The sequence below is a fragment of the Zonotrichia leucophrys genome, chromosome 13 (genome assembly GCF_028769735.1).
Source record: "Zonotrichia leucophrys gambelii isolate GWCS_2022_RI chromosome 13, RI_Zleu_2.0, whole genome shotgun sequence".
Classification (NCBI taxonomy): domain Eukaryota; kingdom Metazoa; phylum Chordata; class Aves; order Passeriformes; family Passerellidae; genus Zonotrichia; species Zonotrichia leucophrys.
This window is the reverse complement of record NC_088183.1, coordinates 17,691,890-17,717,341: the sequence shown is the minus strand read 5'-3', so window position 1 is coordinate 17,717,341 and position 25,452 is coordinate 17,691,890. Positions and strand designations below refer to the sequence as shown.

At 46.0% G+C, this 25,452-nt stretch overlaps 1 protein-coding gene across 1 annotated transcript; it reads left to right on the top strand.

Moving 5' to 3' along the window:
• Nucleotides 1-10,112: 10,112 nt before the first annotated feature.
• On the top strand, nucleotides 10,113-21,985 carry NPM1 (nucleophosmin 1). Its single transcript, XM_064724903.1, has 11 exons — nucleotides 10,113-10,268; nucleotides 10,962-11,041; nucleotides 13,793-13,912; nucleotides 14,648-14,741; nucleotides 15,460-15,560; nucleotides 16,025-16,086; nucleotides 16,535-16,589; nucleotides 17,558-17,647; nucleotides 18,521-18,622; nucleotides 20,591-20,665; nucleotides 21,637-21,985. Exons 1-11 carry the CDS (start codon nucleotides 10,205-10,207, stop codon nucleotides 21,673-21,675), a joined length of 882 nt encoding a protein of 293 aa, XP_064580973.1. The 5' UTR covers nucleotides 10,113-10,204; the 3' UTR covers nucleotides 21,676-21,985.
• Nucleotides 21,986-25,452: the final 3,467 nt, after the last annotated feature.

Here is a 25,452-nt window from a genome sequence, read left to right as displayed (position 1 = left end):
CTGTGCTCATCCTGAGAGGAGAAGTCTGCTGGCAGAGCTGAGGGTGGCAATGCCGTGTGCTCCAGGAAGGGTTTCCAGAGCTGGAAGCAGAGGTTTTGATAAGTCATCTGCTCCTGTGTGTGTTTGTTGTTGCTCTCTAGCAGTAAGACCACCCAGAGAAGGTCTGGCTGCTGCAGTCTCTGCAATTGTGGCCATTTATTTATCCAGGCCTGCTTGGAGAGCACAGGGATTTTACCAAGGAATTTCCTGGTGCTCCCTGCCTGGTTCAGGTGACTGTATTTCCATAGAGTCTCAGGACAGATTATGGTACTGGGAAGTTTGGTTTTGCCGAAAATAAGAGTCATCTGTAACAGCTTAATATACCCAAAGGGCCAAATTTAATGTTGATTAAATTGGCCTGACTGCAGCAGAGTTGCAGGTAAGTTACACCTTCATAAAAGCAAGGTAAATCCAGCTAGAACCTGGACACTGCAAGGACTGAGGCTGAGTTCAAGACTTTGGCAATGTTTTGTTAGCACAATGTTGTGTTTCTCTAGCACAGGGTTCAGTGTTCGCAGGCCACGCTCCCGTGAGGATACAATCAGGGTGCTGTCCCCGGTGTTGTCCCTGGTGCTGTCCCAGGTGCTGTTCCCAGGGGCTGTTCCCAGTTTCTGACCCCAGGTGTTGTCCCCATTTTCTGTCCCCAGGTGCCGTCCCAGGTGCCATTCCCAGGTGTTGTCCCCAGGTTCTTGTTTCTAGTTTCTGTCCCCAGGTGCTATCCCCAGTTTCTGTCCCCAGGTTCTGTCCCCCCGGGCTCTCTGGCCCCAGGTGCTGTCCCTAGTGCTGTCCCCAGGTTCTATTCCCAGTTTCTCTCCCCCCGTGCTCTCTGTCCCTATTTCTCTCCCCCTGGGCTCTCTGTCCCCATTTCTGTCCCCCCGTGCTCTCTGTCCCCAGTTTCTGTCCCCATTTCTGTCCCCCCATGCTCTCTGTCCCCAGTTTCTGTCCCCAGTTCTGTCCCCCCGTGCTCTCTGTCCCCAGTTTCTGTCCCCGTTTCTGTCCCCCCATGCTCTCAGTCCCCAGTTTCTCTCCCCCCGGGCTCTCTGTCCCCATTTCTGTCCCCCAGTGCTCTCTGTCCCCAGTTTCTGTCCCCATTTCTGTCCCCCCGTGCTCTCTGTCCCTCTCCCGCCCGTTCCCGGCTCCGTGCCGGATCTGCGGTTCCACAGCGCCCTCTGGCGCCCGGAGCCCGCCGGGCCCCGCCGGCCCGGCCCTGCCCCAGCGCTTGCTTTTTAACCCCTTCATGCCCGAGCCACGGGCGGCCCACGGACCCACGAGGGGCCGCAGGTGCGAGCCCTGAGCCTGAACTCGGCTTGAGTCCCCGGGAGCTCCCAGACTTTGCATTAGTTAGGGAAGAGTTCTGCTGATCTGATGATGATTTCAGAGCCCAGAGCCGTGATGAAAATGGTTTCATGTTGCTACTGATGAGAAGACCTGGAGCACAGGGCCTTGGAGAGCAGGGGGGCTGTCTCAGTGGTGACACTTTTCTCGCTCAGTGGAGATCCCGGGCAGAATGGGGCTGCAGAACTCATCCAAGTATTCCAATATATTAATAAGAAACCAATAAACCAAAATCACCCTTGCTCTACATCCAGTGGGTTTATCTTTAGGTTGATACTCTTACAGAGACTAATGACATTTATATTAGCTGAGACTCTGATCTGTTCTTCATTACATGGAATGACTTTTTTAAAGGTCTATTAGTTTTGGAAACATAAGTCTTCAACAACGCTATGTGCTGTAAAGTAAAGCCAGAGGAACCTCTGTGGGCCAGAGGCCTCAGCCCCACAGGGAGGAGCAGGTGTGTTATGGGATGGTTCTAGGAGCAAGATGGTCCTGCAGGGACCTTGGACCTGCTGGCAGCAGGTGGCAATAAAAAAGTGTGCCAGGTCTAACAAATGAGTGTCAGAGACCCCCTCAGCTGACTCCTCTATGGCCAACATATAAATTGTGGTTTGCAACTGCATCTGTTTAGATTGTGTCTGATACAACCTGTTGTGGACACCACGGTGACCATGACAGCACATGGAAGGATGGCATTGTGGACCTCAGGGACCCTCAGGAGCTGATCCACTTGGTGTCCTGCTCAGCTGCAGCACTGCCATGTGCCACTTGCTCTGAGGGATGCCTGGGCACATGGGAGGTGTTCCAGCAACATGCCAAGACCAGAACATACAAGATGATGCAGGTGAGTGTGACACATTGACAGCATGTGGGTGTGACACAGTGGCAGCATGTACAAGACAGATAGGAACTCTTATTTTAATGTTGCTGTCAGCACTCAGACTTCCAAATTTTAGATGAAATTGAAGAATTTATTCTTCAGGAAGCTGGAAAGCCTTTCTGAAAGGAAGTTATAGGTTATTCTGAGAGCTAACATACCACAGGGCCCCAATCACTGGTAAATCCACTACCCTCTTTTTGAAAGCCTACATCTCCCAAACACGTACCATTCACGACCAGGTTCCCAGCTGGTTTGGGAAATGCAGAGAATTAAACATGGGGTCTGTGTGTTTTTCATTTGTGTCATCCAGGAACCAGGGCCCTAGGTAACCTTCCTCCAGGGATTAGTTTTCCCCACTATAGGATAGAGTCGTGAGATGAACATTGAGATAATTGTGTGAATATTTTGTCACCTGTCTTTACCTGCTGCAGATTATCACCAGCAGTACAACAGAGACTTCATCTGAAGTAGGTTTCCAATGCAGGTGACAGTACCGGCATGTAGGAGCCTCTGCTATCACTGAACAGCCTTGCACTGTGGGACTGCACCTGGATGGAAACAGCTGGCCAGAATATCCTAAACCTCTGCTCTGTGTGAGCAGCCTCAAAATGGACTCTGTTCTGGATGTGGGCCTTGCACCCAGCACTGTGGGGCCCACGGGGCTGGAGCCCTGCCTGGGTGCCAGGGCTGGGGACATCTGTCCCTGTGGCACCAGGTTATGCTGCGCGCTCTGCCAGCCCAGCCTCTCCAACAGTGCCTGAAGAAATGTGTGAGAGCAGACTAAGATTACAGTGATCTTTCCCCCAGAATATCTTCCAAGCTATTCAAGGATTTATTGAGCCACAGAACAGTGCCTTTTGCCTATTCTCCCTTGCTGCTTTTTCTTTTCCCATGAGCATGTCTGATGCTCATGAAATTCTGACGTCCCCAGCATCCTGTGGCAGTGACTTGCACAGCTCTGCTATGTCTTGGCTGAGGAAATGCCTCTTTATTTTTTTTTATATTTAATCTGACACCTACAAGTTTCATTTTATGTCCTCTATTTCTTGTATTAGGGGAGACATGAGGCACTTGTTTCTTGCTCTCCATGCTTCTTGTTATTGAATAGCCCTTTATTTTGTCTCTTTTTCTCCCAACATGCCTATTGCTACCGACAGTAGTCAAGATGGGGTTGTACCCCACACTCATACACTGACCTAATGATATTTGTTGTTTATCTCCCAGAGATCCCTACTATTAATTTTGATTTTTGATATTTGCAGTGCTTCACACAGACCATACAGCTACATATTACATCTCCAAACTCACCTGTGATCAGAGATCCAACCAGAGCTCATTATTTCATCTGTAAGATTTTCAAAACTGTAGTTTGAAAATGTGGTAAATGTTAATTTGTTCAGTAAATATCTTTGTCCAAAAGCCTGCTGAAGCTTATAAGCACATATATATACATATTGATATACATACAATCATATCAAACGATCTGCAGGTGTTTTCTGTGCAGGAGCCAGTAACCCACCCTGGAATGCTGCTGTGATGATAAAACCCCATACTGCTGCCCCAGCTGGTCACACTCATCCTAGCCTGCACAGTGGTTTCATACTGTTGCTCACATTAGATAAGCTCAGGGAAGTCCAGGAAATAAATTGATTCACATGTATGGCTTTAAATATACATCATGTTCTGCATGGATTTGGAATGGTTTTGAAAGAACTTTGCCAGGTTTGTCTCTGCAAATGTGAGAGCTGTGATCCACATCCACGTGTATAACCACATGGCTTCAGATTCCTGGTTTCCAAGAGTGTCCTCTAGCACAAACTGGGAACGTGGAACCGTTGTAGCCTAACAATCAAGTAGAAACACAAGAGCTTGCCACAGGAATCCCACATAGTATGGTTTTCCTGGCACGGCTTCCTTGATGGAGGAGGTGCTTGATGGATCAAAATTCCCCAGCAAGAGCAGTCAGAAACTTGGTGTCCTTCTGTTTCCTCCCCTGCAGCACCCTGAGCCTCCAAGATGCCCTGATGAAGCACCAAGGAATTGAGAGAAGGCAATAGTGAAATTTGCACATTGTCCCAGCTAGGAAGAGTAGAGGCACAATATGATACTGCCATCAACATGATACCCTTCTGCCTTTTTATCCACCACAGGGGCCCCAGAGACTCTTGTGGAGAGGGTGAAATGCAGCAGTGCAGGAGCAGGATGATATCAACTCAGAAACCTCTCCAGGCTTGTCTATGGATCCAGCAGATTTTTTTTTTTTGGTAGGGTATTTTGCAGGGGGTGTAATGGGAAAAGAACAGAAGGGCCCACTGCACTTTGGAGGTGTGGAGCTGCCTGTCTGCCTGTGCTCTAAGCTGAGAGATCAGAAATAATGTTGGCCAAGCTTTTGACTCTCCTGACATCTGTGCTATGAACTGTCCATGCCATTGGGACCCTGGAGACAAAATGGCACCTTTGACTGGTGTGCTTGAGGTCCTTACACATCATGGTGGCACAGGTCAAACATAGCAGAGACCCAAGGGAAGAATGAGAGGGATTATTTTCTTTCCCTGGGCAGATTTATTTTAAATGTGGAATCTGCCCAGGAGGGCAGGAAAGTTTCTCACTGAGCCAGATGGGGTCAGGAACACAGCTCTTGCATGTTTTCTGGCCTGGGATTTAGTTTGGATCCTGCCATCCCATCTCTGAGGTCTGTGACTGTGGCCAAGGGCAATCAGCCTCCCCATGCAAGACCTTCCAGCAAACAACCCTCTAGCAGGAAGGGTGCAGTAGGCAGGCATAGACAGGCAAAGCCCACCTGGGACACCTGGGGCGTGGATGAAACGTGAGAGAGGGCAGGCAGCCATGTAGGAAGCTGATCAGGGATCACTAGATGGTGCTGTCGACCTTGAAATGGGAACTGACAGTGCTGAGATGAGGGAACATCTTTCCTGAACTTAGAGCCAGAGCATCCTCACACAGCTATCAGAGTAACAGCATCCTGCATGTTGCTCAAACACCAAATGGACCTGCCCCTCTGGCCCTGGCAGTGAAGCTGTGGAAATGGAGCATAACAAACACAGGAAAATCAGGAACTGGACACGACTGTGCTGCGCCCCACTCTGTGGCGTTATATCTGCTCTTCTAGACCCTGCAGGAACCATGGGGCACAGGGACAATATTTCAAAGCTTGTGCTGCTGTAGGAGTAGATGTGAAAAGGGGCCACCAGAACAGGCTACTTTGATGTGGAGTACCAGGTGGTGTCTCCCCTCTCCACGGTCCTGGCTGCCTCTGGGTGGTCAGCAGAACTCATGTACCCTGGCAGTGATGCAGAACATATTTTTGGGGTTGAGCTCATGGGGTGTAACAAGCAGAGCAGTGCCATGGGCTGGCAGCAGGTACATATCAGTGAGCAGCAAATGATATTGCAGCTCATGGGACAAGGGCATCTGGCAGGGCTGGGGAAAGGACGTTGAGTGCATTCTGCCTCACCAGCCTTACACACACAGGGCTGATGGAGCTCTTTGCTGCCACCCCCTTCCTGCCCCGTGTCAGCCTCACCCACTCCAAACTCCTGCTGCTCCTACTGGGAGGTGGCCTCACCTTTGCGACAGAAAGTTTTAAAGTTTTAAAGTATCCTGGCTTTTCACCCAGTTCCAGTCAGGACAGGGTTAATTTTTGCAGTAGCCAGGAAGGGTCATGGCCAGATGGCCAAGACCCAGAGGTTATTCTGTATGGAATATTTAAAGAAAAGGGACAAAAAAAAAAAAAAAACCAAAACCATACACACACTAAAAAAACCACAAACAAAAAAACAACTGAGAGAGAGAAATTTCAGGCTATCTCAATTTTACTGCTGTGGACACTCGGACACTGACACCTGTAATCTATCTGTGTAACCTTACCTCTTTTCATCACTGCAATACCTGAGTGCCTCCCCTGCGGACATCCTGGCTCACCTGTCATTCCTCCCTTTTACAGTTGTATGTCTGAAATTGGGCCCTAATAGGAGAAGGATCCCCTGAAAGGTCTGTGCAAAACTATAGAAGAGATGGAGCAGCACCAGCTTGTGCTGCTATAAGCAGAAGCTGGGTCACCAGTCTCCCTCTGCTCCCCTTATGCAGCATTCTTTGGTGCTGAAGGACCTTCTGATGCAGCTCTTTATGCTGCTCTGCATGAATAATGTTCTACGGGCAAAGCTGGGGATGGAACAGGCACTACAGAAAGAGGGAAGATGAAGAAAATTTCAGCGCCACTTACAGCAGGGTCAGCAGCAAAAAGCAGACTGTGGGTAAGAAAGAAGACAACCAGGTAAGGATAGTCCCTCCATCACAGCTCCCTGTCCTGAGCTGGCTGCAAACCAGCCTGGAGGTGAAGGGCAGTTACAAACACAAGGCCAAATCCTCTCGAAGCAGCCCCAGGAGATGCAGCTCTCCCCTGTGCTCAGGGTGTGCACCTGGCACCCAGCAGGGTGCCCTGTCCGTGCTGCCAGCGCAGTGCCCAGCCAGCACTTTGCTCCTGCAGATACCCCCAGCTCATGGGGTGAGCACAGCTAACACCTGCCTCTTGCTGCCCTATCTGGGGATGGCAATGTGCAGCTAGTTCAGGCTAAAGTGAAATATTTGGGTTTTCTGGCGTGCAAGTGATCTTCTTTTGAGATCAAGAAAGGTGTTTTGATGCCAGTTAAGATTTTGGCCCTTCATTCACTGGGACAGAAACTGTTGGCTAGTGAAGGGAGGAGGAGCCCAGTGGAGAGGTTATGTGACAGCCACGGGACAGGGCAGCTGAAGATTATTTCGTTATGTCAGCATGTAAATTAAGATTGCATAGGAAATCTCTACTGTCTCTATAGCTTCTGATTGTTTGACTACAACTGCACTGTGGTTTTAACCATGCTTAAAATACAATTTCCCAAGTTTTGTAAAAGCTCACTAAAAAGAGAATTCCATTAAGGGAAGCTCTGATTTTCCCCTAGTTGTCCCTGTACAGCTGTTTCTAAATCACTTGTAAGCCTTTTCTGCCATGCTGAGTATTACACAGCATAGAGCCGAGCAAAGTAAAATGATCGATATTGTAATGGACTTCTCATCCTAGTACCATGGCAGAAATAATAAATGTCATGATATATGACAGCCCTTCTAAAGCCCTATGGAGCCAAATGAGATGCAGTAAGCATATATCTCCTACTTCCTACCCCTGTTTGGCTTCTCTGCGTCTGTCCTTTGTTTCCTCCCACATTTATTTCCTCCATAATGGAAGACTGTAATTGTGTTAAAAGTGACTCTGCACACAGGACATGCTGTGGTTGCACTGTTCCCTTCAGCAGGATGCAATCCAGCAGGGTGTATTCTGGAGCTGCAGTTTGTGAGCTGCTCAGTGCCCTGGGGGCAGGGCATTGCATGGGTTTAACCAGCAACCATGTCCTCCTGAGGGCATTACAGGTAAACGTCATTCACTCCCTGCCACTATTACTGTGTAGGATTCGCCTTCCAGCTCCTGGCTGACATCTGGGTCACACCATAACTTCATTTGAAATTTTGATACTAGTTCCCATTTTCAATCCAACCTGTTGAGGAGGATGAAACAAGAAAGTTTTTTAAATAAGATTGTTTAGCAAAAGATTTTGAGAATACAGAAACTATAAGCGAGATTGAAATGAAAGCAACTTTTGAGATACTTTAGTTGTGACTAATTGAATGTAATTTCTCTTAGAAGAAACAAAACTCTTTGCAAGCAAGTAAGCTTAAGAGTTAGAGTAAGCTTTGCAGCTCGGTAAATGGAGCTCAAAGGACAAGATTTAGAGTTTAACATGTAAACATAGTATAGTAATGTAGTGATTCTTATAAGTTGTGTAGAAATGTTATAAAATATGCATGTTGTAGTAGATTAGTTAATGAGAATCTAAATATTCAACACTAAAGATGATTTATTGTATTGTAACGAAAACTTTAGTTTCTCTTTTGCTCTCTTTTTGCACTTTCTTATTTCTCTTCTCTCTTATCTTTTTGCTCACTCTTGTGCTTTTCTTTGCGCCCCTTTTTTTCTTTGTTTCTTTGTCTTCTCTTTACACTTCTTCACTCTCTCTTTTCTACATGTTCCTTGTTCTTAAATTTTTGTTGATAACTCTCTTACACTTTAAGCCTCCTTTCTCTTTCCTTTACTTTGAATTGCAGCTAGCAATTCATAACAAAGCTTTGCACTTACGCCCTTTGTAATAAACTACAAGTTATACAACTTAGCTTCAAAGAAATCTCATCTCCATCCGTCCCTACCGTGCGTAACCCCCCAAAACTCCTACACAACCCAAACAAATGCCTCATTTGCATTTTTGCAGCTCTTGAGGCTGAGGTGTTTGATCAGTTAATGATGCCTCTCTCTGCCAGGGACACCAGCAGATGCACTTGAAGAAATCCACTTGGAGGGATTTCTGCCTCTGCTGCTCCACAGATCCCTGGGTGTATCTTCCCATAGCTGCCACTCTTCCTACCCTAAGGGCCACCCTCAGCAGAAATTACTTTGTAAAGATAATAAGAAATTAACCAAACCAAATGTTAGAAAATGAAATAAACACTTTGTTCTCTGGTTCCTTGTGAGACTTTAAGGGGAGTAAATCACAGAATCACAGAATATCCGTCTTCACTCATATGCTAAGCTGTGCTTCAATTTATTTCTGTACTTTGTTTTCACACACAATTTAACTATTATTGAATTTTAGTCAGCCTGTGGCACCCCACCTGAAACACCTCAGTGGACAACTTGCTCTAAAGTTAAGAGGACAGTAAGGGATCATATCCTGATGAAACCATGTGTATCCTGTGGAACTGCACTTGCTGTTTGCAAAGGGGCCAGCTTCATGGAAGAGTGAGGAAGGGGAAATCTTTCACAGGGTAAGTTTCACTTTCCCATTGTGACAGTTATTCTTCAGTTTGTCTCATTTTCAGCAACACCATTTAATGTTGTTCCTATTGTGAATGTGAATGAAGGTAACATGACTACAAGCTACACATTACAAATCAGTGGAGAGATAAGAGTACCAAGAGCCTATATCCTTTTATTTTTGCAGAGTAAGTGTTCAGGTAAGTGTGAGATTAGCACACAAGGGACCTGACTGTTGCAGATCAGCCCCGGGACACGATGACCTGGAATGTGTGGATGGTGAGCCCAGCCCAGGGCCGCTGATGGGCTCCCACCTCTGAGGCAAACAAGTCTTTCCAGCACTGGTAGCTCTACATATCAAATAACCCTGTGACTTTAAGGTTTGTTGTGACAGGGTGCCAATTCACATTAAAAAGTGGTTTGCTCCCATCACATCAGCTGAAAAGGAGGTTCCCACAGTGTTGTTGTCCCTGGCCTTCAGAGCCAGCGGCACAGGGAGCAGTAGCTCGGGGTGGGTGCTCATCCTAACGGGTAATGCACAGAAAGGGACCTGCTTTCGTTCATTCATTATTTTAGTCAAAGATGACATCAACAAGCAGCTCCCGTCACACAGCGAGGAGGGCACGTTCCACTGCAGCACGGCTCTCCAGCTGCAAGCCCTGAGCCAGGCCCGGGGCTGTGGCCGCGCCCCCATCGCTATCCCCACGTGCAGCGCGGCCCTGGAGCGGAACGCTGCGATCCCCGCCCATGGCTCTGCCCCGCATGTGATGCGGCCTTGGAGCGAAACGCTGCGATCCCTGCGGCGCCGGGGCGACCCCGGCTCCATAACGGCGGTCCCAGGCCCGGGCGGGGCCCGGCCCCCTCACACGGCCCCGGCCCCGCGACGCCCCCTGGCGGCCCGCCCGGCCCCGCGCGCGACCACCGTCAGCGTGCGCGCGTGCGCAGGAGCGACGCGGGGACCGAGGGACGGGCGCTCGGCTCTCGCGAGAGCACGAGGCTATATCAGCGAGTGGGCGGGCACGGGGCTTCCTTTAGTGCGCGTCCGCCCGCAGCGCAGCAGCCTCGCTCAGTCGTGCCTCAGCCCCGCGATGGAGGACAGCGCCATGGACATGGAGAGCATGGGCCCACTGCGTCCGCAGACTTTCCTATTCGGTAATGCTCGCCGCGCCACGCTCTCCCGGGGCCCGCTGGCCCCGTCGCCCCCGCAGGCCCCGGGGCCGAGCGCCGTGCGGGTGCCGTGCAGGGCCGCGGCCTGTGCCGGCCGAGCGCCGCCCCTCCGCGCGCGGGGAAGGGCCGAGGGGGGCTCTGTCGGGCCGGGGGCGCGCAGCGGCCGTTCCCGCGCTCTCGCACGTGGCGCGCGGCCCGCACGTGGCGGGGCCCGTCCCGCTTTGTCCCGCGCTTTGTTCCCGGTGCCTCCCGCCGTTCCTAAGGACGCGGCGCCCCGGCAGCGCCCGCCGAGCACATGGCAGCGCGGCCGGGGGCGGAGCACGTGGAGCGCCGCGGCCGCGCGCGCCTTGCTGCCCGTAGCTCCGGGGCAGGCCCGGCCGCCCTCGGCGGGCGGAGCCGAGCTGCCATGGCCCCGGGCACCGCGGCGGGCGCCGGGCGGGGATGGTTTGATTGAAACTGCTCGGCTCGAGCGGGCCTCGCGGGGAGCTGCGTGCACGGCTGCAGGCCGCGCTCGCTGGGCTTTTCCTCCCCACGTGTTCGCTCCGTGCGTGCCTGGAGTGTGCCGCTACTTCCCTGCAAGAACGAGGCCTGGAAGCAGCGAGCTGCCAAGTAACGGGTTAGCAAATACTTATGTCTTAAGTGAAACAGAAAGCTTATAATTGAATTGTTTTCTTACAGGCTGCGAGCTTAAAGCGGATAAAGAGTTTCAGTTTAAAGTAGATGATGAAGAAAATGAACATCAGTTATCTCTGAGAACGGCAAGTAGTGTTTAGCTTTTCCGTTTGAAATGTAGTGGTGTGCTGTGATGTTGAGTTTTTTACCTGTTATTTACTTCTCCAGTTATAATACCGGTGATAATTGTTACATAAATCTGTTTAAAATAACTATCTCTTACTGGCAGTGGAGCGTATTCTGTAATTTCAGCTACTTTCTGTATTGAAAACGTTTTTCCACTGATGTTTCATTGTAGACAGCAAGTAACTGCAAGACTGGAAAAGGTTAAAAATCAACTTACAGTGGGTTAGTAAGTATATGCTAAATGGAATTAAATGCTAAACTATACACTGAGGCATCCCTAAAACAAACAAGGCAGATGCTGCAGGAGCCGAGGGGGAAGGATCGACTTGTGAGAGTTATACATGGGCACACTCTTGTAGATTACTAGGAACTTGATTTTTAAGAATCATTTCAGTGTGTTCACAAACATAGCTGGGATTCTTTTTCTTTCCTAGAAGCAGATAATAAGTAAATCCATATAAGAGAGTAGAAGCTTTGTTTTGATTTATTGTCCTTGGTTTGCCCTCTCCAAGGATGTAACTGGGAAACCCCATCTTTCATTCGGACCAAGTGTGGACCATTACAGCCTCATTACATCTGACAGACTCCCAGGGAATTCCTGGATGGGTCCTTAGGTCTTTCTGGTGCCACACAAGTCAGACACAATATTTCAATGCTTTTGTTCTCGACTGAGCATGGTTTTTTTTGAATAGCAAAACAATAATGTGCCACATCCTAACAGGCAAGAAATTAAAGAGTTGTAGCATCTTTATGGCGTTGTGCTGTGTTTATTTAAATGCAAGGAAAAGCTTTTATACCTGGAAACAAGAGTCTTTAAATTGTGGACTAATTCCTACAGAATAATTGCTTCCTGGAGGTCACTTGCATAACAAGTATCTCCAAGCATTTCGTGCTGTTACTTAAAACATTTCTGTCTTAGCTATGTGAATCATGTTTTTCATCCTTGTATCTTATGAAAACTACAGCCTGGACTTGACCATGAGTAATTGTTTTTTAATTAAAATTCCCTTTGATAGAAGAGTATAGCAATGTTTAGGGCAAGTCCACATGCAGGTTTTTTCTGTCTGAATGTTTGTTATGCAGTTAAAATTAGTGATATTTAAATTGTATTGTTTTACTCAAAGCTCTTTTTCTTATTATATTTTCGAAATTACCTGTAGCATGTCTTCTGATGTTGTACTCTAAAGGATGAAGTAAAAATCCACACCACTGCTTTGTTGTTAGACTTGTGGGGGGAATGAAGTTTTATGTCAGTAACCTCTTCGCTAGAATTAAAGAGACTTTAAGACTTAAAAGGTGTGGGACATGGTTAAACCAAAAAAGACCTTATTGAGTAGAGGAAGGATTTAAAGAAAAGGTGTAAATGCAGCAAATACCTGGGGGCTGCTCTGTGCCCCCAGATCTGGGTCTTTACACCACCAAGTGTGGTGGGAGACTTGATCATAAACAAGACGGGGAGAAAAGGGAGTAAAGAGGAAAGGAGGAGAATAGATGCAGAGGAGGTAAAACTGGGATGAATTTCTGTAAATGTCTTACTAATGGCAGCTAAGAACGGGGATGGTCACTCCTTCATGACCTATTTGGTGTGCATTCCTTCAGTGTAGAAATTAAAGCATGTGCATGGATGCTTGACAAACACACGAGAAATCAATGAAAAATGCTGTAGTATTGAACTGGGGCAAATGACAGGACATGGTCTAAAATTTTTGTTCCACTAGCTGAGCAATTCAGTGTTGTTGACAACACATTTGAGAGGTGAGATCAGAGCTGCAATTTCACTTCTTTGCATTGCTAATAACAAAACTTGCCAGAAGTAGTGAATCCAATGTTCTATTTTCCAGCCTTCAGTCTGATACATCTTAAGTGTGGACCATTACAGCCTCATTAAAGCTCTTCAGCTCCTGAAGAATAGAAACTTCTGTGCCTCTGCCTGAAGTGTTCACACCCACATCTCCCGTGGGGGTTGGAAAGCTTTCTTTGTTTGGGCTTTAGGGAAGGAAGCACAAAGCCTTGTGCACTGCTGTTGGGAAAAGTTGCAGTACGAAGTATTTGTGGCTTTCACATCTCCTGCATGTACCCCTGTTAGAGGGGCCCAAGGTTCAGTGAACTAGAGTTTCAGGCCTCATCACTGTCTCCTTGCAGAGTTTTGACTCTTCAGAAAGTGCCAGACTCAGAGTAAGGGATCCAGGTACTTCAGTTTAGAAATGCCTTGGGGCAGCAGTTCCTAGTCTGGGGTGAATTACAGCAAAAGGCATGTGCGTAAATCACAGTATTCAGCTAAGCTGCTGGTAAAGTCCTCAGTGAATGTCAAGTAAGCAAAAGGTGCACAGTGTGGTAAAGGGAAGCAGTTGGCAGATAAAATGTGGCAGGAGGGGGAAAGCTATAGGTGTGATTCTGTAGAGGAGATAATGTGTTTATACTTCTCTCCTTGGACCAGCTGTGGAGCTGACTGAACTTGCCACTGCCCCTTTTTGGTGCAGCGATCCAGCAGCAAGTGACCTGATTTCACTGTCATCAGAACATGCCTGGAGGTGCCCCTTGGAAGTTTCAGTGTAGTGGAGAAAGGGTGTCAGCTTAGGATGGAGTCTGATGGAATAATTTGTAGTCAGAAATGCAAATTTCAGTATTTAATAATGCAGAATAGTGAATGAAGTTTAGAAGATTTAAAATATTTGAGATGCTCAGACTGTGTCCTGTTCTTGACTTCACAGGTTACTTTAGGTGCTGGAGCCAAAGATGAATTACACATTGTAGAAGCAGAAGCACTGGACTATGAAGGCAACCCTACAAAAGTAGTACTGGCATCTCTGAAAATGTCAGTGCAGCCTACAGTAAGTGCAGAAACTTAGAGAATCTACTGTAAATTTGGTCTCTAGTGAGAAAAAAGATAAAAATGGCTTGGGTCAGCTAAATTTTAGTGAAGCTGAACAGTGTGTTCAGAGAAGTGTCTGCATGTAGTAAATACATCTTTTTTGTGTCTGGTAGAGTGCTTGAGTCATGTGGAGATAACAGACATGTTCAAATTACACATTTTTTAAGCAACCGGAATTATTCATGCCATCTATAGACAGACAAGTCCAGGCATATGCAAGCAGATGCATCTTTAGGTTGTGTTGCTTTCGTTAAACCTGGGATGGGAGCAATTTATTTTTTCTGCAGGTCCCAAGCTCTAATGCCACTCTGAAGATGATTGCTCCTCTCGGAAGGGCATCTTGTTGTCATTTCTGCTATCTGGAATGTGGTTTGCCTCAGCTGCTGATAGTGTCTAGCTACACAATGCTGGGGCAGGTGGGATGGATGGTGTTCAAATTGACATTGCTGCTGAGTAAAAACAAATTGGTGTGCTTTAACTGGGATAAGCAAGGAGTGTAGTAAACCCCTGTGTGTGGCTTATTGACACTGAGCTGACCTTTTAGGACTGATAGAATTCACCTTTGAGAGGGAACTTGGAGCAGCTGTTAGCCATGGAGTCTCCAGCTGTTGATGCTGTTTCCACTGGGGTGGAATGTCTGTTAAATACACTTTGCCTGGAATATGCAGCTGAATAGCAATGCTTTGTCTCCCAGGTTTCATTGGGTGGCTTCGAGATCACACCCCCAGTGGTGCTGAGGTTGAAATGTGGCTCAGGGCCTGTGTACGTCAGTGGTCAGCACCTCGTAGGTACGTATGGCTGCTCACTGCTGTGTCCTGGCAGCACCTGCAGAACTTACAGGATTTGCAGCTGGTGCTGCAAGCAGTGCCTGTGCTGGTACTGAGCCTCTGAATCTAAAGGCACATCCTCAGCATAAAGGGGCTGTAGGGCAGAGGTTGGGAGGAGTGCTTGCATGCCTTGGCTTGCCACTTGGTTTTTGTATGGATAAGAGGCATTTGTCATCCTTGGAATTTCAGTTCTAATTTCTCCCTTAGAAATGAACGTTGGTGTCCCACTGTAGGCTTTCTGCTTATCAGCTGGGTGTGAGAAGACTGCCCATGAAATAGTTCTGGTTTTTACCTAAACTAACCCAGGACCGGTCTTCTCCTTTAGGAAACTCTCTTTGACGTTTCTCTACTAGTTTTCAAAAATGTCTCCTTAGGATTGGAGAAAACATTATTTTTGACTTTGTGTTATCTGTTGTACATGAAAAGTGTTCTGACCAGTGTGAGGGGTGGTAGTTCACCTGGCTGGGATTTCCCTATAGTAGTACCTGCCTCAGTTAGGTGGAAAATCTCCTAGTCAGAGGTTAGGTCACTAGTGGGAAGCTTCCTGATACCAATTCAGCACCTCAGCCAGGCCAAACCTACTCAATTGTGGGTAATGCTCTTTGTTCCTTACTAGCAGTCTTGCTTTATATTGTTAAGTGAGGTGAGGTTTTTTTACACTTTACCTTTGCTTTATCAGCGTTAGAAGAAGAACCAGAATCAGATGAGGAGGAAGACGATGCAAAAATTGTTAATGCTTCAGCAAAGAGACCAGCAAGTGGAGGAGCTAAACCACCACAGGTATATGGACTTGCAGTCACTTTGTTTGCAGCATTTTCTTCTTGTTTGGTATTAGTCCTGCCTCTAGGAAGAAGTAGTTAGATGCCTTGCTGTTACAAGTGGGATGGGATTATTTTGTACTAAATTACAGAAGGTCCCAAAATTTTGCTGAAGGGGTAGATAAAATGGCTACTTTTGTGGAAGTTCTGTCTCTTGTAGTAACTGCACGTTCTGGTATAAACATCAGTGTACTGCAACACTTCATGCTGATTAAAGCACTGGACTTTCCTAACAAGGAAAGGTTCCTAGGCTCAGAGCAATGCAGAGAACTAGTCAATAGCTTTGGACTTGGCAGCTGTAAGTTCCTGGGTTTAGCTAAAGTGATGGAAAGTAGCCTTGTACTTGTGCCATAGTTGTTTTGTATGCCAGTTGCTCTTTATTACCAATAAATGGTATCAACACTTAACAGACTTTCTTTCTTAAAGAAAAAACTAAAATTAGCAGAAGATGATGAGGATGATGATGAAGATGAGGATGACGATGATGAGTATGTATTCCTGTTTTGATAATGTGTTTTAAAATACAGGGCTAACTTTCAGAACATGAATTGTGTGACACAACTGGATGCTAAGTGAAAAAGCTCCTTTATCTTGGCTGGGGAAAAGGCATCCTTGTCTTACTTATCTCTACAATGCTATGTAAATTAATGTTCTTCAGATATGTTATACTGGGCTTCTTGTTACTCATTAACTTCTAAAAGTAGTAGTGGATGTCCCTAGGGATATATCCCTTCAGTATTGAAGGGAGGGGAGTGCATTTAGCTGCTTCAAAGGTAGTGCTTGCCCTAGCACTTAGCCATGTGTTAAGGTATAAAGTAAAGTTTAGAGGATTGCTTGCTTCCTTCATGAATAAAACATTTTATTGGGAGGGAGGGGGAAGATCAATTCCTAACGTGGATCTTGAGTTATGGTAAGTGACTTCCTTTTTAATTGTAGTGATGAGGATGACTTAGAGGATGATGAGGAAGAAATTAAAGCACCAATAAAGAAAGTAAGTGGCTAATCCTGTGATACCATAGCAATCCACCAGGTAGTCCCTTAAATCAATGAGCTTTATCACAGCTCTCTGGAATGTGTGAATGGGGGATGCACTAGGTTTAGCTCAGCCTGTGTGAAGAAGTTGTAATAGGGTGTGAAAACACTTCAGTGTGAATGCACCCATCCAGTCCATGTTCTACTTCCTTGGCTGCAAAGGGGTGACTGGGTCTTACCAGCACAGGGATGCAGCTGTCAGACTGGTGTGGGCCTGGATGGCTGTTAAACAGCAAATGAAATCCTGCTCAAAGGGGGTTGTGATTGGCAGTTGCAGTCCTGCCTGCTGTGGAAAGGAGCTGTCAGCGACTTCAGACGCAAAGGCTGTGAATGTGTGAGCCTGCGGCCGGGTTCGCTGCGGCAGGGATGGGCCGGGAGTGCTGTTCCCTCAGCCCTCGAGGGCCATCTGGCGGTGCTGTGAGCGCACTGCAGGGCAGCTGTGCCGCGAGGGGGGAGGCATTTGCTTGTTCTCACACTTGTGTACTTCAGCTTGAATTTTTGTGTTCATACCTACTGTTTAAAACCGGATATTTATAGCTTTACTTCACCGTGTGCTGTTCCCTCCCTACTGATTTGCCATAAGTGACAGTGCACAGTGGCCTGGTAATGAGTCTGAAACGCAGATTCCAGCCATGTGAGGTAATCTGGGGTGACTGAACAAAACTGTCCTGATTGATACAGGAATTGTAGACTCTGTGTCTTGGTATCATGTCCCATGCACATCCCAGACAGTATTTCTGGATGAAATGCCAAATGAGATAATAGTTGTGTTACAGAAAAAAGACAGCACTGAATGATGTAACAGAACTTGTTCCTGGGTGTGTTACTGTTGTGCATGAAGAGGTTTTCCTTTGTGTTCCTGTAACATGCTGTCTTGAGTTTACTTGCAGTTCATTTGACAGATGAACTTGTGTGCTTGCCTTTCAGCCTGCTCGTGAGGTTGCAGGGAAAAATATGCAGAAAGCAAAGCAGAATGGAAAAGACTCTAAGCCATCCACACCAGCATCTAAATCAAAAGTGAGTGAAAACAACTGAGTAAAACAAAGCTTTATTCTACTGGGGAAGCTAGTTTTTTGCCTAATAGTAACTTCAAACAACATACTAACATTCAAATTAGGTTTTTAGATCTTGATATGAAGCATGGTGAAGGTACTGTTCACTGCTTCATGTTTTCTGTGAAATCCTTCAGTGATCAGTATGTACCTACAACAGTCTGGATCTGAAATCAGACATGCTGTCCCTTGGGAATACTGGTAATTCTTTGGTTTGAAACACTATATCTATTGGTTTTGTGCAGCACCTAGTACAAGAGGGTGACTGCCAAGTGTGTTTCCACTGGAGAACACTGGAGGCTGTTTTCCAGTGGAAACACAGGAAAAGGGGCTCTCATGACAATGACCCACTGCAGGACTGGCAGTTTCCTTCCTTGCTAATGCAGTGTGATTGTGATGCCTTGTGCAGCTTCTCCTTGCTGCATGTTCTCTGACATGGTGCCAGGAGGGTTCATACAGACATGAGCATGGGATGCATGGCAGGACAACAATGAGAAGCACTGCAGGTGTGCCTTTTAAAGCATGACCTAATCTGGCTGCAGATGTGGAGTAAACTCTGAATCACTAAAAATTTTGGCTATTTTTGGTTTCATTTCTATTCAAAGAGCTGTGGAGGCACCTGCCCAGAAGCATGAGACACCAGCTGTGCTAACTCTAATAATTCCAGATTTGAAAATCATGATTTTTCATGCTTCTAAGGAATGGGAGGGAAGCATAAATTTAGGTTTTGTGACTGTCTAAAAACTGTATGGACTATCAGTGTGATAGCTAGTTTTATAAAATTTATCTTATATTCTCTGTAACTTTATGTGCAAGTTACTAATGAAATAATTTTCAGACTCCAGATTCCAAGAAGGATAAAACTCTAACTCCAAAAACACCAAAAGTCCCTCTGTCAGTAGAGGAGATAAAAGCAAAAATGCAAGCATCTATAGATAAGGTGAGTGTTTGGGAATGAAGTTTCTCAGCCTTTCTTTTACACTTCCACAGATGAGAAGAATTGGATGTTTCAATAAATGGTCATGATGTTGCTGATTCCTGTGCTGTTACTATGAGTGGGTGTTAATGTTGAAGCTCAGAGAAATGAAACCACATTTGCGGGGAAAAGCTTCTACTCAAGAGAAACAAAACCACTTTGTTTGTATTTTTCCAGTAGTGCTGATTAGTTTGGTATTTCTTGGTGAACTGTCTCTGTTGAAATTTTAAAAAACCCCTTAGGCTATACTTACTGTTAAGATGACTTCAATAGTGCATTATACAGTTTGGGTTGCTAAAGTAAAAGTGGAGTGAGTTCTTCACGGGGCTGGAATGCTTTGGTCTTGAAGCAGTATCCTGATGCTTGTAAGGCTCAGTAACTTCCAGAAGAGGGAGATAGGTGCTTGTGGTATGAGTTCAAGCACTGCTGCAGACCTGGAAGCTTTTGCTTTCTGCAGGGATCCAGGCTTAAATCCCTTCAGTGGATGCTTCACCCTTCTAAGGTGTCAGGCCAGTCACTTGCTCTGGCTGCTACCAGGTGTCAGTAGTGTTATTAGCAGCTATTCAGGTATAAAATAGACAATCCAGTTGCAGGCTGGTTGGGTGTAGCAGGTGATTCTTTACTTCCTGAGCCAGGGTTGAGGTTTGTGCCAGCCAGGGCTGTGTTGTGAGTATCCCTGTGCTTGGAGCACATGGGAGTGAGGGCCTGCCTCTTGGCTAGCTCACAAGTGCTGATGTGAGTGCTGGGCAGCATTGCTGGTTTGCTGATGGGGTTTTTTAATTCAAGATAATACATTTCTTAAACCCATAAAATGGCAAACAAACGTCACCTAAAGAATTAGGATCTTCTGCTTAGATCCATTAGTGTTTTGGGGCTGCTTTTTTCCAGGAATGCCAAATGAGACTAGAAGTGTTTAAATACAGGGTGGATGCAGAATGAGCAGTGACAGGCTGTGATGAGGATGGAAATGCAGAGCCCTGGCCTGTGAGCCTGGTGTGATGCATGGTGGGTCACAGTAAGCCAGGGAGGTGCTGTGGTGTCAGGAATGGCTCAGGAGCTATGATGAGTGGTGCTTGTGCAGGGTGAGCACAAGTGCCTGAGCTGCTCCCAGTAGACACATGCAGAGCAGCTAGCTGGCAAAAAGAGCTTTAAAATAAATTACCTGGTGCTGAAGGGTGCTTCTACAGGGAATACTGTCTAGCAGGGAACACCTAAGTGTGCTGTCCTAATTGACATGCAATATTTCAATTGATTCACCTGAGAAATTGGGAAGTATTTATTTTGGGACATGGAAAAGAAATCAGTGTCTCCTAAAGTAGCATGCTGTATTATTTTCCCTGGAGATACTAGGAGACAAGATGATGAACCTGTATGTATGATTTAATAACTGAATCTGCATTGTACATTAGAGCATGTGCAAACACAATTCCAGGAATTACAAGGAAATGTTTCCAGAACAGTTCTTTAATTTAGTAAAAGTCACATATTAATGAGTAGTGTATTAGTGAGTTTTAAAAGATAGGTGGAAGGTCAGTTCATGTTTTGCTTAAGAGAGCTGAAGTTAAAAATCTGCCTGTGAAGGGTGGTCTCAGGTTGTGTGTTGCAGTAAGAGTCCATAAATAAAGAATTTATTGTAATTTATCTGAGTAGCATGGGATTGTTTACTACAAACAGTGATTTTAAGTGGTGAACACTGTTATGCTCTTCAGCATCAGCAAAGAATCTTGGACAGCAATTCAGTTTGTAGCCACTTCTGTCAGAAATAGCTGGGCATGGTAGAAAAGCAAACTTCCTAAAATGGTTTAAAGCAGACTAGTGTGGGAAGTTGCCAGGTGAGTTCCAACTCCATGTATTGCAAAGGGTTTTCAGCATCATATGTTGAAAGCATTAAGTGACCTGCAGACCCTAAAGCTTGTTTCTTTTTCCTAATAGGGTACTACCCTTCCTAAGCTGGAGCCCAAATTTGCCAACTACGTTAAGAATTGCTTCAGGACGGAGGACCAGAAGGTAACAGGATTCATCACAGCTTGATAAAGTCCAAAAACTTTTATAACCTTGGGGATTCTTTTCCACTTTTTAATCTTTACAAGCTTTGGACTGTTTTAAATGGTTGCAAACCACAAACAATACTTCAGGTTAAATATATGGGAATGGTTTTAAGGGTTTTAGTTGGCTAAGATGGGAAAGCTAATATTTTATTGCATTTTTCCAGCTTTTATATGGTTGGTAAATTATCTCTTGCTTACTAAACCCACAGAATTTTCCTTTTGGCACCATATTGGCTAAGGAAATGAGCTGTGGTTTCCCTTGCTGCTGAATTTGGCCACCTCAGCCAGTCTGGTGTTCAGCCCTTTGTTGGGAGGGTGTCTGGGACAGCAGAGCTGTTTTGTGATGGAGATTATGGCATTCTTGCCACATTCTCTCCCAGAATCAACAGAGCTCTTGAAGAGAGCACAAGCCAAATTGTGATATCAGGAAGCAAGTTTCTGAATCAGTTATTACTTAACACAGACTAAGCTGAAAATGTGTCTTAGATTTCCCTATCAAAATTCCACCAAGTCAGTTTTGCAGTGACAGAATTGCTTATGCTTTCCTGCTTCCCTCAGTGGTTTGGTGTAAACTTGTCTGATGGACAAATTGATATGTTCCTGAGGGAATGTTGAAAAGCATCAGCCTCAGCTACTGGGCCTGCTGTGGCATTAGCCAGGGTGGGCAGCGTTCAGCCAGTATTTGCCTCACTGATCCACACCCATCCTCCCAGTTAACCTGCACTGAATTCTTACTATTGTGACCTAGTGGGAATAATAATCTTCTAGCAGAAGGATCCAATGTCATGCTTTCAACTTGATTTTTCTCTGAAAGGAATGTACTTTGGTTGCAATTTCTTGTCAGTATTTTATGAAATAAGTGGTGATAGTAAGCTAAAAATAATTTTTAAAAGTGGATTTCAGTTTCTAACTTTCTGTGTACACTTCCAGGTCATTCAAGCTCTCTGGCAGTGGAGACAGACTCTGTAAGAAAAGAAAACAGTTTAAACAGTTTGTTAAAATCTGCAGTCTTACTTCTGTAACCATTATTTGGCTGTTCTTTTTACAAATACTGAAAGAGCTTTCCCTCCTGTGTCTGATAAATGTCATCCAGATTACCTTGCCAAGAATGTGTTGTCCAAAATGCCTGTTTAGTTTTTAAAGACAGGACTCCACCCTCAGCTTCATTTTAAGTATGTATGGAATGTTTTGATAAGGCATGGTGGTGGTCAGACAAATGGAAATGGTGGGGAGACTAATTGTATGTGAAAGAAATAAAATTTAGTATTTTAATACAGTACTATTGTTTCTTTTTTTATGGATGAGGGTGATCTGCATACTGAACCCAGAGATAATTGGGCTTGAAAGTTCTCTGAGGAACTACCTTTGAGTATTTTAGCTGCTTCTCTTTAGCAAGTACACATAAACAATGTGTGTTGTCAGCTTCAAAAACAACTCCAGTTCCATGAGCTTTGGGGCTACGGAGCAGATGATTGGGAAGAAGACTGAAGTGGCAAGGGGGCTTTTTTCTTGTCTGAAAGTGAGCACTAATTATATAATTGCCCAAAACAGCCCTTCCTGCATCTCAGTTTCTGACCTGCTTCACTGCACTTTGGTTTATGGTTTCTCTCTAACTACTGGGTTTATAGGGCCTGGAACTGCACTTGTAAAATGCGATACTTTTGATCTGGGATTTGCTGGCTGTGCTGTTCCTCTGAGGAGCTGCAGAGTCTGAGGCTGCCTCCCATAATGACTCCTGTGAGGATTTTGTGGAGAGAAGAATTAGCTTGAATGCTGTAGGGTGTGCCTAGAGAGCTCACTGAGTTCAGAGCCTGTGGATAAATTCCTGGGAATGCTGAGACTGATCTCCAACAAATCCAAAAGTTTAGATGAGCAGGAAGTCCTCTCTGGTCCTCTCGCCTTCACATGATGCTCAGAGCCAGAGTTCAAATTTTGGGCCATTCTTGTTACATGAAGTAAAACCATCAGTGTTTGTAAGGGCTTTCAGGTGAAGGGAAGCAGGGATGTCTGTGCCTTGAGGATGAGACTCCAAAGCTCCTGTCTGCTGTCACATCAGTGCATGACTGTTCCACCTTGTGTCCAGTAACTGCAGTCATGGAGACTGGAGGAATACTCAGAAAACATTCAAACACTGCAATGGTAACTATCAAACTCTGCTTTAATCCTTGCTGTCTTTGGGAATTAACACAACTGACTTGTGTTCTCATAGCAGAAAACCCCCTAGCTTGAGTAACACAGGTTGAGTTTTCCCCACTTGAAGACTTGGCACACTTGGGTCCTGCAGCAAGTGGCTTTGCAAGACATGTGAACACACACAAGGTTGTGCTGATTGGGCATGGGGTCTGTTCTACTCAGCATTCTTTACAAGTTGTTTAGGTAGCATAGACAATTTGGTTTGCCACTGAATTTATTTTTTGATGTTTGCTGTTAGAAAACCCTTAGCTCCTATAGTTGAGATGCTGGGTGCAATGGAAAGCAGTGCAAGTCTCCAGAAGCAAATAGTTCTTTTGGGGAAAATAAAGCCAAGGGAAGTGCATGGTAGACAAGCAAAACTGCAAGTCTTGTGTCAAAGATTCGTTTAAGCACGAGTATAATTGCAGCATGTGAAATGGCAGAGTATAACGGTTTGAAATGCCTGTTTTGGTGGGGTTATGTCAATAGATGATGTCATATTCACAAGTGAGAGCAGATTTCCCTGGTGAAACAGCTAATGGCACAGACAGGCTTATTTAAGCAAAATTGCCCTCAATTTTGGCTGAAAGAAGTGAAAATTGTACAGTAATTTCAGCAAGAAATTGCTAGCCAGTAAAATACTCTGATTGCTAAAGTTTTAAGAGAAGCCAGGGTGTTGTCTGTCTGTAGGTGACTGACCAAAACAGGTCTGGGGTGCAGCCATGCTCTGCAGAAGTGTTGTGGGGGAAAGGCTGAGCCTGTATGGGCAGCTAAAGGAAATCACTGCGGTGCTGGTGCTGAGGTATAATGTAGGTCAAGTTGTCAGCTGCTGTTGAACCTCCTGAGGCATCTTTGAGGCACCCTGGTGGCAGAACAATAATTTCACTTGGCCCTGGTTGGGTCCTGCACTGTTCTCTGCCAGTTCATGGGGTAGTGAGGGGTGGTCACTGCCCCACTTCTGCCTGTGGGGCCTTTTCCCTACCTCTGCTGTTGTGCTGCTCGCATCTCCAAAGCCAGCTCCTTTTGGGACTGGCTATCTGGTGACTCTGGATGCAGCTGTATCCTCTTGGACGTTCACGTGCAGCTGCCAGTTCTTTCACTTTGAACAGAGCCTCAAAGTTTGATTTTAAAATAAGCTCAGACATGAAAATACCTATTGAAAAGACAAATAACAGATGTGGGTTTTTCAAGTACTGTTTTTGACTTTCTGCAGTTGAATCATGTTCTTGCCATGGCAATGATGGCAACAAAGCTGTAGTGTTTTGATAGCTGTGTTGGGGGTTCTGAGCCTCTGTGTGATCCTGGTCCTTGAGGATGGCTTATTTGAGAGTGTGGAGCTCTGCAGCCAGATGCATTGCTATTTCCTAACACTGTGATGGGAAAACAACTTTACAGGATGATGAAATGCCTCTCCAGGTAGTGGTGCCTTCACCTTTCCTTTGTACGTGAATTGCCCCTACTGCTGCTTTTCCTGTTGCAGATCCTGTCTGTTCCAGCTTTTTTCATATTTCATTTCCTTCTGCAAGTGTTTCATTCCCTACAGTGAACAGGTAGCTGGTGTCTCCCTGTGTGGGACAAAGGGGAGGCCACGCAGCTGGGTGGGGGTGTGTGCTGCAGATAGAGCTGCTCCATTCAGATCTCTCTTGGCATCTTTCTCCAGAAGAGGTGATAACAGAAGGGCACCATCCTGTTGGGAGCTCTCAGTCTGTGCCTAATTCCTAAGGGTGTTCAAGAGAAATGTTTGTGCCCGCCTTAGGTCTCTCCTGTGATCCAGCAGACCTGCCAGAATGGCTTTCCAGAGTGCAGGGGCTATGATGAGTGCATGGCTCTTTGCCTGTGCTCAGCAATGGTTGCAGCCTTTGGAGAGAAGCAATTCAGGCATGGCTGGCAGCAGGGTGGGAGTGTGTGTGGGCTGAGGTAATGGCAAACAGGGCAGGATGGGTGGTGGTTCTGGGCTCCTTGCCACCCAGACGGTCCCTCAGGGGCTGAGTTCATGCTCCTACCCAGATAGCCCAAGCCATGTCCTGTCTCTTTTGCATGTGCATTACTGACTAGCAGCCAAACTCTCAACTTTTCCTTCCTTCTCTGTGCAACCAGCACCTAGATCCTTATTCTCCTCACTGTTTTCCCAAAAGGGCGTTAAAGACTGGATCCTACTTAGGAATGTCAGATAAAGCTACAAAAGAATGGGGTGGTTTGGAGCTCAGTGCCTTTATTCCTGCCCTTGGCTAGTGGGCAGTAGTTTCTGGCAAGCAACAGCAAGTGCAATTGATTGTGTTGAGTGAGGTTTGGAGGTTTTGTGATCTGGTATTTATTAAGGATTGCCTTGTCTGAGCCTGGTTCTCAATGTGAACACAGAGAGCTGAGTGTGTGTGATGGGGTGCAGGAAAAGTGATGCTGGATTTGCAGGTGTGCCTCAAGGGCCTGCCTTGTCCTCAGTTTGCAGGTAGCACAGGGAACACCCTCCTGGCTGCTCACTGGTTTACCTGCATGGACACTGTTGGGAACAATTCTGTGTTGTGGATCAGCTCTTCAGTGACTGGCCTTTGGATCGTCTTACATAAATGAATTTTA